We start from the raw sequence: 16982 nt of genomic DNA on the forward strand, positions 1-16982 counted from the left end.
GGAATTTCAAAAACCTCCAGGCTAACTCTTTATCTCAAATGACAAAAGAATAATGATCCAATGGCATTATGCTAAGAGATGAGAGGCGAGCAGAGCAGAGCGAGGGAGGGAAGGAAGGGAAAGTTGGGACTTGGAATGATCTCACTTCAAAATCTGGTGCAGACCTTTCACTCTCATTCAGGGAATGGCCTGGGGTCTGAGCTGTCCTCTCTCCAATAGCCAGCCCCCCTCCCCCCCCTTCTGTCCCGTCTTCTTTCACTAGAGAAAGGTTGTGGATGTCCCTTTCCCATCCTTTAAAGGAGGCATTTATCCATTCATTCTTCCTCCATCCAGGAATCCAATGGAGTTTTTTCTCCAAGAAAGGAGGAGCTCTCCTAATGGGATATCCTCCAGTTAGTTTGCTGTAACACAGAACTGAAGCTATTGACTAGGCTTTGTTTTTCTGCTCAGTGGAAAAAGCAATAACTTTAAGAGGGGGAAAGAGGTCATTTGTCCTCATCTTTAAAATGGGGGCACCAACTACCTTACAGAATTGGGGGTTTCTTTTTACATTCTTTTTTTGAGTTCCAAATTCTTTTCCTCCCTCCGTCCCCTTCCCCACCCATTGAGAAGTCAAGGAATATGACACTCAATTATACATATTTACACAGTAGCCACATTGAGAGAGAAAAAAAGAAAAAAAGATTTTTTTTTTTAAATTTACAAAGTTGTTATGAAGAAAGTACTTGGCTGGGGCAGCCAGGTGACTCAGTGGTAGAGAGTCAAGCCTGGATACAGGATCTTCTGGGTTCAAATGTGGCCTCAGATATTTCCTAGCTGTATGATCCTTAACTCTTGTTGCCTAGCCCTTACCACTCTTCCACCTTGGAACCAATATTTGCATTAATTCTAAGACAGAAGCTAAGGGTGTATAGAAGGAAGGGAGGGAGGGAAGGAGGAAAGGAAGAAGGGAAGGAAGGAAGGAAGGAAGGAAGGAAGGAAGGAAGGAAGGAAGGAAGGAAGGAAGGAAGGAAGGAAGGAAGGAAGGAAGGAAGGAAGGAAGGAAGGAAGGAAGGAAGGAAGGAAGGAAGGAAGGGAAGGAGGGAAGGAAGGAGGGAAAGAGGGAGGGAAGATCTAAATTATTATCCTGCATATCCAACTTCAAGTTGACTATCTCTACCTCCAGAGTCTATCAGTTTTTCAAATTCAGAATGTCCAAAACCATAATTATCTTTCTCCCTTAATTCCCTTGTTCATATCTTCAGTCATCCTTATTTCTTCCTTTTCCTTCACCCCTCATTCATACTATATACAGTATTTGTGTGTACCTTCACACTCCTCTCAAATCCCTTTCCCTCCAAATTACATGGCTAACACACACACACACACACACACACACACACACACACACACACACACACACACACTTCCAAACCCTCACAAAGATTATTCTAATAGCCTAACTAGTCTCTCTCCCTGGGCAATAAGGTGACATAATGGATAGAGCATCAGATCTGATATCAGGAAGACCTGAGTTCAAATATGGCCTCAGACACTTATCAGCCAAGTGACCCTGGGCAAGTCACTAAACCCTTCTTGCCTCAGCTTCCTCATCTGTAAAATGAGCTGGTTAAGGAAATGGCAAACTAATCCAGTGTTTTTGTCACAAACACCCTAAATTGAGGGGACAGCTGGGTAGCTCAGTGGATTGAGAGCCAGGCCTAGAGATGGGAGGTCCTAGGTTCAAATCTGCCCTCAGACACTTCCTAGCTCTGTGACCCTGGGCAAGTCACTTAACCCCCATTGCCTAGCCCTTACTACTCTTTGGCCTTGGAGTCAATACACAGTCAATACACAGTATTGACTCCAAGACAGAAGGTAAGGGTTTAAAAAAATAAAGAAAACCCTAAATTGAGTCACAAAGGATCAGATATGACTGAATAACAACAAATAGTTTCCATGGCCCTAGGCTCTACCTTCTTCAATCCTGTACTGAGCTACTAAAATGACCTAAGGAACAGGTCTGATCATGTCAATCTCCTGCTCACAAATCTTCCATGGTTCCCTAGTGCCTCTAGAATAAAATATAAACTCCCCGGCATGTCCGTTAAGGTCCTTCACCACCTAACTCCAGCCTGGTTCTCTAGCTTTATTTCACTCCTTCCTTATTACAGGCAAACCACAGCAGCTTGCTGTTCCCCAGACTCCCCATTCTAAATTCACACTCCATGAAGAAGTATTTTCCCAAATATGAGAGGGATGGCTTTTTGTCCTTATCCCCACCTCTCGTCTTCCTTTGAACATCAGCTTGGGTATCACCTCCTCTCCAAATGCCTCTGCCTGACCTTCTCAGTCAGTGCTCATATACTTTGCATCTGTCTTTTGAACCTGTTCATTTATCCTGGACCTGCCCTCCTCTCACCCTCTCCATCCCAAGGTAATTTAAATTCCTGAAAGGCCAGGAGTGTTTTCATTTTGTCTTCTTATCCCCAGGGTCCATCTCTTCTACACATATCATCTCCTGATTAGGGTTGAGGCACCAAAAAATGTTTATACAATTCCAGGGAACTGGGATTGGGAAGCTGGCTTGAGAGACTAAGGCCTAGAGGGTATAGGCAAAGATGAGAAAGAGATAGCCTGGAGAAAGAAAAGGAGACAAATATTTGAGAGGATAAGTCAAAAAACGGAGCCTGGAAGTCTGAAGTACTGGCTGGGTTCTCAAAGGTCTTTCTCTTCTTCCATCTTCCAAGGCTGACATTGTATGAGAAGATGCCCTATACCCAACATGGTGAAACAATAAACACAGCAGAGTGGGCATACTGATGGCCATATGGGGCTCTCTTTGCTAACAGTCCAATAATTCCTTTGCAGGCTTGGCGGAAATATGACACTGACAGAAGTGGCTACATTGAGGCCAATGAACTCAAGGTAAGTTGCAATGGAAAAAAAGATGGCGCCCGTAAGCCTGGATGTTCCTGGGTAATGTATTATTGTTCATCTTACTATATTCATAGGATGTAGGCTTCTGGGGAGAAAGCTGCTGGTGGGGTGAGGGTAGGAAGAAGGAGGGACAAGACTAGAAAAGAATATAAACAGGTTTGATCCCTCCACTGCACATCTTGTGAAAAGGGTAATTAGAAGATTCCCACCTGGAAAGCCAAGACACTTCTCAGTTTTCTCAGCTCCAGGCCAGCCACAGAGTTAGGTGTGAGATGACGCATCCTCTGGGTGATGGGTGAAGGAGCAGTGTGCTCACACCCACACTGTGTGTTGGAGCAGTGATGTTCTTCAGGGATGGGAGCTTTCCCAAGTTTGGGTTTCTAATTTCCAGGTGTAATGATTGGGTACCACATTTGAGGTCCCAAGTGTGACTGTCCCCCTTCCCTGCCACTCTGAAACTGGAAGAAGAAATGAGAGACTGGGAATGTAACCCAACCAGACGTGCCCTTCCCTTTGGACCAGATACCAGAGTAAATTCTCAATCATTAACTAAGGCAAAGATGACCTGGGGAAATCATTGATAGCCTTCCACTCTCTTCTGTTACCTATCTCCATCCTCTTCTTTCTTCCTTGCTCTCCTACCCATGCCTTGGACCAGCCAGTTGTCTTCAGGACTTCTACTTAATCCCACCAATGTCTCTGTAGGCTTCCTAGGTCACTGATTCCTTCTGTGTTTTCAGGGATTCCTGTCAGATCTGCTGAAGAAAGCTAACCGGCCCTATGATGAGCCCAAGCTCCAAGAGTATACACAGACCATAGTAAGTACAAAGCTTCCTCCTAGGATAGAAGAATTAAACTGGAACACAGTCTTTGTCCCAAGCTGATGGGGTTCTGGTCCTTCAGTGAGTTTAGGAATAGCAGTTATGTCAGACCCAAGAACCCTTCCTCAGCCATGCCTGTGACATCCCCAGGTCCCTACTCCACCTGCTGCTCCCCACCCTCCAAGCTCCATCCTTTCAAGAACCAGCTGAAAATCTAAGCCGGTCTAAACCCCTAAGCCAGCAGGAGACTTTGGGGACTGGCTATTTCCATAGCAACCACAGCTGCTCCAGCAAGGAAGAGATGAGGGAAGAGAGCTAGGCAAGACTGAAAATAAGCCAATTATAGCTCACTGAGAAATGAGAAACAGGTTTTTTAGCTTCTCAACTCTAGGAAGAAAGGAGAGGATGGAGCTTTTGTAGCCTCCCTGCTCTCACTTGGGCACCATTTCTAAGTGATGTTGATTCCTGACCTCCACACAGGTTCAGAAGGAAGGAAGCAATCCCAGGGTGTTTCTGCACATCATCCCCTTCCTTTTCTTTTCCGACAAAACCTGGAAAATATTTGGTGAACAGGAGGTAGCTGGAAAATGGCTGAAGTTTGAAAGACTCGGTGTCAGATGGGTCTTTGTCAGATTCGAATATAGACCTGAGAGTGGATAAGTTGACTTGCCAACCAGTAACCCAAATTTCTTTGTCTCAACAGCTGCGTATGTTTGACTTAAATGGAGATGGTAAATTGGGCCTCTCAGAGATGTCCCGGTAAGAACCACCTCATACCTCCAATGTCATTATTACAAATATCCTACAAGTCCTCAGCTCTGCTGCCTGTGGCTGTGATCCCATCCCCTCTGGCCAACCAAAAAGAAAGGCATTTTCTAGCCAAATTCAAGAAATATTCATTATGTCCCTACTATGTGCTAGGGGCTAATAATACAAAGATGAAAAATAGCACAAGGAGCTGCCAACCCTGGGGAACAGGGGGAAAGGAAGAGGCAGGGGTAGAAATACTATAAGACAAATTAGAAAATTATAACATGCCTAAGAGAAATCAGAAATGGCCTAGGAAGTTCATGGAAGGAGGGATATCTTCTATCTGGGAGGCTCAGGGAAGGTTTCATGAATGAGATGGTTCCTGAAGCAGATCTTGACAGAGGAGAAGAAGGGGAAGTGGAATAATGGAGGGAGGGGAGTCCATGGCATAGTTGGTACTGTGTGTATAGACAGAGATGAGACAGAGAGAGAGCAGCATGAAATTAGGGAACAATATATGGTCCAGTTCTACTGAAACATGGAACCTTTGAATGGGAATGCCATGAAATAAGGCTGGAAGGAGAAATTAAAGCTAGAGGGACTCAAATGCCTGGCCAAAGAATTTCTGTTCTATCCCACTGACCACGAGGAAACACTGCTGTTTGGGTTTTTGTTTGTTTTTTTTTTTGAGAGGTATTGTGTGATTAAACACATATACTAGAAAATACTTGGGCAGCAACATGAAAGAAAGAAGGGAAAAATGGAAGCTGAGAGTCCAGTTAGGAGGATATATTAATAATCCAGGAAAGAGTTGAGAAAGGCTTGGGACAAGGGTGATGAATGTGAATAGAAAGAAGGGCACCGAGGACAGAGATATTTCACAGGTAGGATCAATAGCTCTTGACGACTGATTGGATAATTGGGGTGGGGAAGAGGGAAGAATCGAATACATTGGGGTAGCTAGGTGGCTCTGTAGAGTAAGAGCCAGGCCTCAAGAGGGGAGATCTTGGGTTCCAATATGGCCTTAGCCACTTCCTAGTTGTGTGATCCTGGGCAAGTCACTTCAACCCCCATTGCTTAGCTCTTACCACTCTTCTGCCATAGAACAAATACTTAGTGTTGATTCCAAGATGGAAGGTAAGGATTAAAAAAAAAGAATCAAGGATGATGCTAACATTTTGAGCCTATATGATTATGAGGGTGGCAGTAGCATCCACTACAAATGCAGAACATAAGAGGAAGAACAAGTTTAATAAGAAAACTGGATGAGTTCTGCTTTTGGATATGTTATATTTGAAATAGTTCCAAAGAGAATGTCGAAAACATAGAGATATCTAGGGTAGCTCAGTGGATTGAGAGCCAGGCCTAGAGATGGGCAGTCCTGGGTTCAAATCTGACCTCAGATACTTCCCAGCTGTGTGACCCTGGGAAAGTCACTTGACCCCCATTGCCTAGCCCTTACCACTCTTCTGCCTTGGAACCAATATATAGTATTGATTCCAAGATGGAAGGTAAGGGTTTATAAAACAAAACATAGAGATATCTAGTAGGAAACTAGCAATGCAGAATTGAAATTCAGAAAAAAAGAATTTTTGCTTGGGATATAAATTTAATCTAAATGATAAATGAAGCCACCAGAGGGGATGAGATTGGGGGCAACTAAGTGGCACAGTGGATAGAGCACTAGGCCTGGAGTCAAGAAGACCTGGGTTCAAATATGACCTCAGACACTTCCTAACTGTGTGATTCTGGACAAGTCAGTTAACCCTGTTTGCCTAGCCTTTGCCCTTCTGTCTTAGAATTATTACTAAGACAAAGTAAGGGTTAAAAAAAAAAAGACTGGATGAGATTTTCCAGAAATGAGAAAACTAAATAGTACTACATGATCCCCACCGACTCATTTCATTTGTTTTCTCCCATATTTGGACTTTTCAATCTTCTCTGTAGATACTAACCCTCTCCCAGAATCCTTTGCTCTATCTCAGTTTCTCTTGTCTATTGTCTAATCTATACTCTTAACATTTTCCTTCCAGACTGTTGCCTGTACAGGAAAATTTTCTCCTTAAATTTCAGGTAAAACAGTTCTTTTTTCTTTCCCTTTTCAGTGTCTGTTTTCCTCTTCTTACTGAAATTTGCTTCCACAAGGCTCCCCTGCCTTTTAAATTTATTTTTATTTATCCAGTCGTTCATATTTGATCCTTACAGGGCATGAAGCTGACTTCAGAAGAGTTCAATGCGATCTTTACATTTTATGATAAGGTAAAAAGAAAGCCAGCATGCATAAAAGAAATCAAAGTGCTCTATCTAGTGGGGGAAAGCCAGAGACAGGGAATCTGAACCCCCATAGCAGAAGAAAAATGATCAGAAATACACAGTCAGGGTTAGGCTGCCTTGGTCCCCCTAGACTAATCAACTCCATTTATCATTTTCCTTTACACAAGGACGTCTTTCATGGGATGTGGGGGTAGCAGCCCTCAACATCTGTCTCATGAAACTGAATACGTGCTCTTGGCATCTTTAACTTTCTCTTACAACTCCATCTCAAGAATGGCATCCAGGAAGTTCTTTGAACCTTTTTTAACGCTGTGATCTGTTCAGTCCTAGAGAATAACAACAACTGCTTCGAGGAAAATAGATGGCCAGTTTAAATAACTGAGAGATTGACTTTTTTTCTCCATTAGAATTGTTAGACTAACTGATTAGACTGGCTAGTTGGTTTAACATTAATTTCCTCCCCTTGTGATGAGTCATGGAAAGGCGAGGTTCCTGGAGCTCAAGTTGGAACAAGGATGGGTGCAGGAGGAGGGAGGGCATTATTAGAAATCCCCCGACAAGCATCTGCACTCATTGCACAGGACGGGAGTGGCTACATTGACGAGAATGAACTGGACGCCCTTCTGAAGGATCTGTATGAGAAAAACAAGAAGGTGAGCAGGAGGTTTTGGGGGGAGCTTCTTGAGGGGGTGGTACTAGGAACCCCAATTCTGACAGCCCTATCCCATAGAAATCTGAAAAGGATTTATACCAGCCAAACTGTCTCATCTGAGCAAGCTTCCTATGTGAAAGGGGATGTGGGATGGGAGGGACAGATGTGAGGTGGGAAACTCAGCCAGCAGGATAGGCTCAAGAGAGGCAGAGTAAGAAAAGGGGGACACCAACAAGTTTATTTTCCTGGAGCAGATGAGAACCCCTAAATTCAAGTAAGGCCCTCCCATAATTATGTTGCCTTTGTAACTAAATCTTCATAGCTCTGAACTGGCATGGGGTGTGGAGAAAAAAGCTTAGAAAGAATTAAAAGTACCAAGAATCCCTCTCTAGGTAGCATGAGTAGGTGGGGTATGTTTCTGGATGGCATAGGGGAGAGAGCAGAGGTGAGGATGGGCTGGCCAATGGTCTGGTAATTCCAAACAAGCAAGGAAGCAAAGTAATTAAAGTCACTGCCAGAGAAACCCAAATCTATGGCAACATTTTGGATCCGGTGGGATGGCAAGCGAAGGGAAGCCACTAGAGAGCAGAGATTCACAAAGTCTAAGTATGACTTTACTAAGACGTGGACTAGAGGGCTGCTTCTGAGGGTGAATAAAGAATATCTATGAGAAACAGGGGGAAAGCAATAGATTTGGTTCAAGTCTAAATGAGGGAAAAGTTGAAATGTCAACAAGTTTTTAAAAAATAATAAATATTGCCTTCTGTCTTATAATTAATATTATCTATTGGTTTTTAAGGCAAAAGAGCAGTAAAGGCTTTAGGCAATGGGGGTTAAGTGACTTATCTAGGGTCATATAGCTAGGAATTGTCTGAGGCCACATTTGAACCCAAGACCTCCTGCCTCCAGGCCTACCTCTCTATCCACTGAGCCACCTCACTATCCCTAACAAATTCTATTTTCTTAAAAAGGAGTACCAAGGCAGCTAGGTGGCTCAGTACTGAAATCAGGAGGATCTGGGGTCAAATCTTGCCTCAGACATTTCCTAGCTATGTAACCCTAGATAAGTCACTTGATCCCAGTTGCCTAGCCCTTACCACTCTTTCTGCCTTGGAACCAGTACTTATATTGAGTCTAAGAAAGCAATGGTAAAGGTTTAAAAAGGAAAAAGAAAAGGAGTATGAACTGAGATGAAAATGGAGAATGTGCTTATGGGAGTGGGCACAAGAGTCCCCCAAAACCCCACAAAAATATAAATATAATTGTAAATACTTCTCCTTTCTAGTAACTTGTAGCATGAAGAATAGCTAAAAGATTTAGACTCAGATGTGTGAAACAATCAGTTCTACGCTTTAATGGGGAGCATGATATACACATCCTGGAGCTATGTTCTCAGTTTCAAGTGGTTGCTTCCATCCAGTACCACTTCCCAAGGAACATTTGATTTTTTTATTCTAAACCCTTATCTTCTGACTTGGAATCAATACTATATATTGGTTCCAAGTCAGAAGAGCAGTAAGGGTTAGACAATGGGGGTTAGGTGACTTGCCCAGGGTCACACAGCTGGGAAGTGTCTGAGGCTAGATTTGAACCCAGGACCTCCTATCTCTCTGGGCCTGGCTCTCCATCCATTGAGCTACCCAGCTGCCCCCGGAACATTTGATTTTTGACCCACAATTAGGGAGCACAGGATGTTAATGCTATCATCTCACCTGAAGAACCTTCCACCTCGAGCACTCTTCAGGCTTGATCATTTAAAGGGGGAAGATGGTACAGACTAGGGGCTATTTCTATAGCCAGAACCCGGTTTTGGGAAAAGAGAGGCAATTATGGTGGACCCTTGTGCTTCAAAGACATGAGTCATTTTGGTGGGAGCTCTTAGGATTTTGTTAATAAACATTAAGTGCCTGTATTTTGCCAGGCGTTATGCTATGTTGGTAACATAGAGAGAGAGCTAAGATAATTTCTACTAATTAAGAGAGATTGAGAAAAGTTTCCTAGGGTTGGATTTTAGATGAGCACTGAAGGAAGCCAGAGAAGCCAGGAGATGGAAGCTGTGGAGTTCTTGTACATATTTGGGGCCCCTAGAAACAGCTTTATCTAGCCATCTAACCCTTTTTCCAAGAAGTTCCACAGAGAGAGCATCTAAATGGATCCTCAGTCAATTCTGTGTAAAAGACACAGAAAAGCAGCTCCCTGCTCCTAGGTTCACCTCAATGCCCAGTCCTCACACTCTTATTTCCCTGCAGTGTGGACTTGCAAAGCTCAGGTCCTGAAGCACAGGATACCAGATTTTCCCTCACCTTTTTCTTTGCCTTCCAATTGGCACAAAACCGTACTAATTAAATGGTGGCTCTCCCAGGCTTAGAGCAGGGTCTTACTCTAGGAGATGCTGACTTCCCAGTTCTCAGTTTTTTTAAAAGATGGCCAAAGCAGTGTTCAGATGTTTGTAGACCACCCTTTGCCAAAAAGCTAGAGGAGAGCAGGGAAGCAAGAAGATGAAGAGGGCAAGTCTCAAATAAACCAGGTGGTTCACCTTGGAACCACAAAAAAGAGATGCAAGAGGTCCCTGGCCATGAAAAAAACAATATGGCGGGCAGCAGGGCTCAGGGAACCAAGGAAATGAATAGTGATGAATAGGCCTGGTCCTTCAGTCAGTCACCTTTTTGGTACTGTTTTCAGCAAAATGAGGGTAATCACATGAATCTACTAGACAAAAAGGGTGACTACTAATTACTTAGCTTCCAGAAACTATCCAATATCTCTGCTGCCAGCCACCATGATGACCAAGCACATATATGTGGTGATATATGAAATACTTTAAAAAGTGAAATACACAATATTCTAGTATTGTTTGCTGATGGGTTTCTGTCCCAATGGCTATTCTGAACTTTGGACTCATTCCCTAACTTAGCTTTATAGAACAATACTGCAAGAGTATAAATTGGTCCAGATGGCCCATTTGAAATTGGCCTCCATTTAACATGCACTTACCCATTTTAAAGAGGCTAGTATTTAGACAGGTTCCACAAACAAGTGTAACCAACTTAAACATGTGTTCCCAATCCAAGAGAAGCTACTGAGTGATATGATATGGGGCTTTAGTCTCCACTGCAGGAGGGGCAAATATTTAAGCACCCCAGTTTGCACTATCAGCTTCCTTCAGCAGAGTCCATTGAAAGTTTGATTCCTGAGAACTGAGGATGATGGGATATGTCTCAAATTGCTGCTGACCCTATCAAATATCCCAAGACCTTCAGGGGCATGGATTGTTTGTCTGTAGGAGGAGACCGAGTAAGAGGGATTTGTTTCAACAATCAAGATTAGGGCTAGGATTAGAATGTGGATCAGAATCCAAGCAAGGATTCAGATTCCTGAGTTCACAGGGATATTCAAATGGTGTTTCAGGTCAGCCTTTTGTATTCTTCTGGAGTGGTTCCAACTGTAGGGGAGGTGGGGGGCTGTTATAGTCTTGCATTCATAAGTGGTCAACTTTACTGACTCCTCTCCCATTATCTCCCCTTCTTCTGGTCTCCCAGGAAATGAATATACAGAACCTCACAAGCTACAGAAAGAGTGTTATGTCTTTGGCTGAAGCTGGGAAACTCTACCGCAAGGACCTGGAGATTGTGCTCTGTAGTGAGCCCCCCATGTAAAATGTGGGGGGGCTAGTCCCCTTCTCTCCTCCAAATTCTCCTCTCCCTTCTACCCTGCTGCTTCCACTGAGATCTAGGGATGATGAGGCCCCTGAACACCCCTTGCTACCCAGCACAGTACACCCAGAGAGCAAGAGAGGAAGGAAGGAGCAACAGCTGATGGATGTCCATTGGGCCTTCTGTCCCACATCACTTATGCCCCAACCCTGCACCCCCAACCCACCCACGGCTAGCCTTGCTGCACTCTGCTTGTGACTTGGATTAGGGGAGAGGAGCCCTAGTTCTCTTTGCTGTGATGCATGAGCTCATCTGTTGTATGATTTAGGCTACTGCGTCCAATAGGGTGACAGTCTATCTTGCTCCCCTTGTGTCCCTCTTCTAACTGGTTCCCTAAGTCTCATCCAACTCCTCTAGCTGGTGGCATAATTAGTTTCTTCTTCCAGTTTCTGATCGTGGTGCGAACGTAACCTGCCTTGCCTTTTCCATTTTGGTTTTTCCCTTTTTTCAGTTTTGATTTCTTGTCTTATTGTTTACCAAAGAAGAGTTTACAAACAATAAAATGGAAAAGTTCTGCTACTCAAGCTCACCCGCTGACTTACAACCTGTACTTCTTTCTGGTTAGCTACCTTAATCCTCAATGGGGCTAAGGAGGTGAATTTGCCCCCTTTGACACAAAGAAAGTGAGAAATTGCCATAGGAATTTCTTGTCAGTGGCACATCGCCCACCTAGGAAGAGTAGCTCATTCATGAAGACACAGTCATGTATTCTGGGAGCTCAGGACACTGGGACAAGAAAAAAACCTAGACTGAGAGCCATCTCATCTGTATAGAGATAATAAGGAAACTCTAGTGAAAGAGAAAGAAGAGGGCACAGGACAGAGCTTTGGGCTATATGCCTAGTGAGGAGATGAGATAGAGGATGGAACAGCAAAGTCAATGGGCAAGACAAGAACCTAGAGAAAATAGAGAGGAGAGAGGGTCATGGCATCACAGAGAACACAGCAATGTTCCTGTAGAGATATCAAGAAAGATGGCAGCTGAGAAAATGCCATCAGAGCTAACAATTAAGAGATCATTGGTGACTTTGTAGAGAGCAATTTCAGATGAGTGAGGAGTCGACAATAATGAAAAGATTAAGAAGTGGAGACAGGAATGATGGTGATTCACTTAATGGAAATAGATTTGGGGAAAGGGTAGTTTGGAAAGAAAGATAATGCAATCCCATCCCATCCAGGCTGATCACTCTTTCCCATCAAACAAAGAAAAGTGAGTAAAGAGAAAGGAGGGTAATGGAAAGGGGAGGATTTGTCACTGAGCAACCTGGATCAAAGAGCTTGTTATGAAGTGCACCTCTAGGCACCATGAAGTGAAAAAGGAGAATGAAGGATATGGGATAACGGGATAATTTTGCCTTCACATTTAGTGTGGGGGGCTAGGTCATTAAGCTTTTGTTGTCCTGAAGATCCTCATCTTGTGCAACCAAGAAAGTCCAATAATGGGTGAGATAGAGCAGGGGAGTACCAAAGGGGGCGATGTAGTTGCATTGGAGACAAGACCAAAAATTCACTACTAGAAGCTAAGGAGGGCCCCTTCTTTGGAGACCTTGTCCTAGTTATTCCTCCACATGTGGGAAGCAAAATGGGCACTGATACTGAGGTTGCCTGAGCAGAGTCTCATCCAAGAATTCTGCACCCTACATCAGTTCCTGAAGGCACCACCTCCTTCACACTTTACCTTGCTCTTCTTCCCAGATTAAACTTGAGAAAATAAACCTACCATTCTCCCATCCTCACCTCATCTCACAAAAGCAGAAAAATAAAAATTACCAAACCTCTTGTCAACCAATAGTATTGATTGAGTACCTACTATGCATCTGTGCTAAATGCTATGGAGGGGTACAAGAAACAGAGATATAGTTGTTGCCCTTAAGGAGTTTGGACAAGGGTGACTCTGTCCCATTCCAGTCAGTCATACAAGCCAGTTTCACCTTTGCCCCTGACTAATTCCAACAAAGGACTCAACTCAGGATGAGTCAGACATTTGGGATCATCCCTCTCCACTAACCTCAGTCTCTGTATACAGAGATAAGGAAAGAAGTCCAGGGTTCAACACAAAATCTCTATTAACTGGAGAGATCACGTAGCTCTTAAAACTTGAGGGCATAGGGGGAGGAAATAAGAATTTATTAAGTGATTACTGTGCACTTAAAAATATTATCTCATTTGATTCCCACAACAACCCTGAAAGGTAGGCATTATTTGTTATTAAGGGAAAGTTGGAGAGGACAGGGAGCATTTCAAGGCACTGGTGTCAAAAAGACCTTCAATATTAGCTAAAAATAATTCCTGTATGAGAATGAAAGACCTTGGGTTTTTTGGTCGTTTTTGTATCCCCTTTAAAATTGTTTTTATCTATCTTCCACTCCTCATACTCCTCAACCACGACTACTTGGCAAATCTTGGTATTTCTACCACCATATCTTCTGTCCCTTTCTACCACCATGGCCACCAACCTAGATCAAACTTTCATTGCCTCTCTCCTGAACAATTCCAAATTAGTGGCCTCCGAATTGGTCTCCCTGCCTTAAGTCTTGCCCAAATTCCAATTCATCTTCCACCCAGCTGCCAAAATGATTTTCCTAAATAGGTATTGAGTGATAATACATGTATAATCCAGTGAAATTGCTTGTCAGCTCTGGGAGGGGAGAGGGAAGAAGAGAAGGAGACAAGAATCATGTAACCATGGAAAAATACTTAAATAAATAAATTAAAATTTTAGAAGTAAAATAAACTGAAATTATTTTCCTAAAATGTAGGTCTGATCATGAACTTATCGACTAAATCCAATTATTTCCTTTTGGATCAAATAGAAACTTTTCTGTTAATTTCTTAAAAGCCTTAACAACTTAGCTCCAATCTACCTTTCCAACTTTGTTAAACACTCTGCCCTTCTCTGTACATTGTGGGTCAGCTAGACTGGCCATACCATAGAACTCTAGCTCCCATCTCCAAATTTTTGCTTGACTAATCCCCGTGCCTAGAACATACTCCCTCTTCCTTTTTGCCTCTTATTTCCCTTATTTCCTTCAAAATTCCACTTACAATTACCTTCCAAATGAAGCCTTTTCTGTTCCCCACTGCTGTTACAATCCTTCATTAAAATTTACCTGATTCGGTCTCAAACAGAATGTAAGTTCCTTGAGGAGAGGGACTATTTCATTTCTGATTTTGTATCTCCAGGGCCAAGCACAGTGTTTGGCACACTTCGAGTACTTAATATGATAGTTCTTGTCCTTCATAATCAAAGAGGTCCAAAAGGTCAGGGTCAATGTACAATATGTTCAACTATAGCTGATCAAACCAATGCAAGCTTGGAAGGCTCTCTGCCAAGTTGGGCACAAATAGTCCACAGGAACATTTGAAATGGAAATGTTTCTAAATTCACACATCTCATGTTTGCTTAATATATACTTGTTGACTGACTGCCAAAAATAAGCAGGCTCCAGAGAGCTAGCCTTGTAAGCCAAAACCACCTAAAGTCATCCATGTCATAAGCTTCCATTGGAGGCCTTTAGGACAGTATGTATTGTCTTGAGGAAAAGCCTGAAGTCCAGAGAACTGCATCCGATACCTAGTTCTGCTACTTACTAGCTGTATGATCTTGGGCAAGTCTCAACTTCCTGAGCCTCAGTTTCCTCACTTGTAAAATGAGAATAAAAATATTTATGCTAACCATAAATTGCTACATAAAAAGAACCCAGCTCTGCATATATTTCCTTTAGGATCTTTCCCAGACCAACTCAATCGTGGATGTGCCCCATTTTTAAAACAAAAACAGAGTAATTTTCATACTCTCATCTGGAAGGGGTCAGTCATCAACTTATATTCTTAGACTACCAGCAAGGCTAAATTGTCTTTATGAGCCCTAGTCTCAGTAAAAATAATCCATCACTACAAAACATGCATTTTTTAAAGGTTCTAATCTTTACCATTGCTCTCGGACCGACTGAGCTCCCCAAAGTTCTGGACCTTATTTATCCAAATCCTACTGGTCCTTCTCTATTTTCTCTATCTTCCCTCCTTCATCTTGTCATGCTCAAATGAGATAACAAGTATGTGTGAAAGCACATTACAAACAGAAGCATTAGGATTTTTTAATATTGCCACAGAATGAAATTCATTGAACAAATACTGAGTGCTTCCTTCCTGCAAAGCACTCTACGAGGCTCTAAACAGGCTTCATAAATGTCTAAAATCTTGGAGAAATAAGGCTTAACATAAAAACCTATAAAAAAAAAGTTCAGTAACATTAGAATCAAAGAGTTCAAGGGATGTTCCAAGTTCACTGAATATTATATACCTTAGATACACCTAGGCAGTACCTAAGAACCCCTCAGGGAAGTTTGGCCAACATCTTCTCAGTGAGTGATTCTCTGTCACTGGCTGCCTGGTAAACACAGAGATCAAGAGAGATGATTTCCCTTTTGGTCTCTAGCTAGTAAAGTCAGCCTTGGCTCTCATCAGTCCTTTCCGTCACAACTGTCCTTTCTGAGATGTTCACCACACTGTGTCTCATGCCAAAGCATTCTGGTGCCAGCAGCTGGACAGGCTGGAGTGGGAAGAACAGGTGGCCATCTTTCTAGATTCCTGTGGGGGCACAGCTTGGCCTTTCTCCATCTCATTAACGCTTCCCAGAACTTGGTTTGTTGAAATCCCTTTGCTGTCATCCTGTCATATCAGAGGAGCCTGGGGAACTTGAGCTCTAGCGAAAACACGATTTTTCTTTTAATGATCACTTTTAGCCTTTTCTGAGAGCAGGTATCTTTGTTCATCTGGCTGAAGGGAAAGATGACAGCAGTCCTGCAGATGACTGAGAGGAACATTGTTAGTGGTTTCTTAAGGTTCTTTCAAATAAAAGGAGGCGTGAGAAAAGCTGTTTGGGACGGAGCTTACAAGGGACAGGGGGTGATTTGGGTTTTTGCCCTTTTCTTCCTCTTTCCAGAATGCCAGATGAAGGGCTGCCTACATTGGGACTCACCAAATCATTAGGAGTGGGCGAGCAGGTGTATTCACTTCTTTGCAACTCCAAACAAGAGACTTGGGAAAATCCTACCACAAATTTCTTCAACCTGGTTATCTGGAAACCTTTTCTTGCACTTTTTGAGTTAGCAGTTTGGAGCCTGCTATAGAATCAAGAGATTATTGGATTAATATTAATATTCATTGTGACCAATATTAACATTAATTAATATTAGACATATTTTCAGAGTCAAAGAGTCATAGAATGTTAGAGATCATCTAACCCAATTGCTGTAGTTTATATATGAAGAAAATGAGTTTCATTGAGAAATGATCTTCCCAAAGTTACCTTGCAAAACTACAACCCAGTCTCCTCTCTTTCTAGCCAGTGCTCTTTCCACCCTGAGTTGAGAGAGTTCAGCCGCTAAAAGATTTCATTATAAATCCTTGCAGAATAGCATAATTGTTCCTTGAAAAGAATTTGTTAAATTGAGTTGAAGTAAAGGGGGAAATAGACCCTAAGGCAAACTTCTCAACTCTTTCCTGTATCTACTGTTTCCTTTCAAAGTGGGGAAACAATGAAAAAGTTGGCAATTTATCTACAGAAATTATGTGCCTGATTGGGATACACAATGTCCCCAGAGCAAAGCCTATGTATGTGTCAGTTGTGTATAGCACATGCCTAATAGATCTTTGTTGAACTAGGCTGAATCTAACAGCTGCAAGCCAGTTCTCCTCCCAACCCAAGAATAAAATCCCCCAGTTCAGAATCCTCTAGGGAATTTCTTATTTCTCTCTGGGAGTCAGCCCTAGTCTGAACAGCCTTTGAGTATTATTAGGATATATTAAGATGACAGTGGAATAAATATCTTCTATCTAAAACTATCAGCAA

At 42.7% G+C, this 16982-nt stretch overlaps 1 protein-coding gene across 2 annotated transcripts in view; it reads left to right on the top strand.

Annotated features, from left to right (window-relative positions):
- CALB2 (calbindin 2) overlaps positions 1 to 11658 on the top strand; it is a 36057-nt gene extending 24399 nt beyond the window's left edge. For both annotated transcript variants that reach the window (XM_056811634.1, XM_056811635.1), the window contains 7 exons: positions 2851 to 2907; positions 3660 to 3737; positions 4444 to 4499; positions 6524 to 6563; positions 6696 to 6749; positions 7346 to 7417; positions 10956 to 11658. In XM_056811634.1, the coding sequence (XP_056667612.1) occupies positions 2851 to 2907; positions 3660 to 3737; positions 4444 to 4499; positions 6524 to 6563; positions 6696 to 6749; positions 7346 to 7417; positions 10956 to 11072 (474 nt within the window). In that variant the 3' untranslated portion in view covers positions 11073 to 11658. The remainder of the gene's footprint in view (positions 1 to 2850; positions 2908 to 3659; positions 3738 to 4443; positions 4500 to 6523; positions 6564 to 6695; positions 6750 to 7345; positions 7418 to 10955) is intronic.
- Positions 11659 to 16982: the final 5324 nt, after the last annotated feature.

Source organism: Monodelphis domestica, chromosome 1 (assembly GCF_027887165.1).
Source record: "Monodelphis domestica isolate mMonDom1 chromosome 1, mMonDom1.pri, whole genome shotgun sequence".
NCBI classification, from domain to species: domain Eukaryota; kingdom Metazoa; phylum Chordata; class Mammalia; order Didelphimorphia; family Didelphidae; genus Monodelphis; species Monodelphis domestica.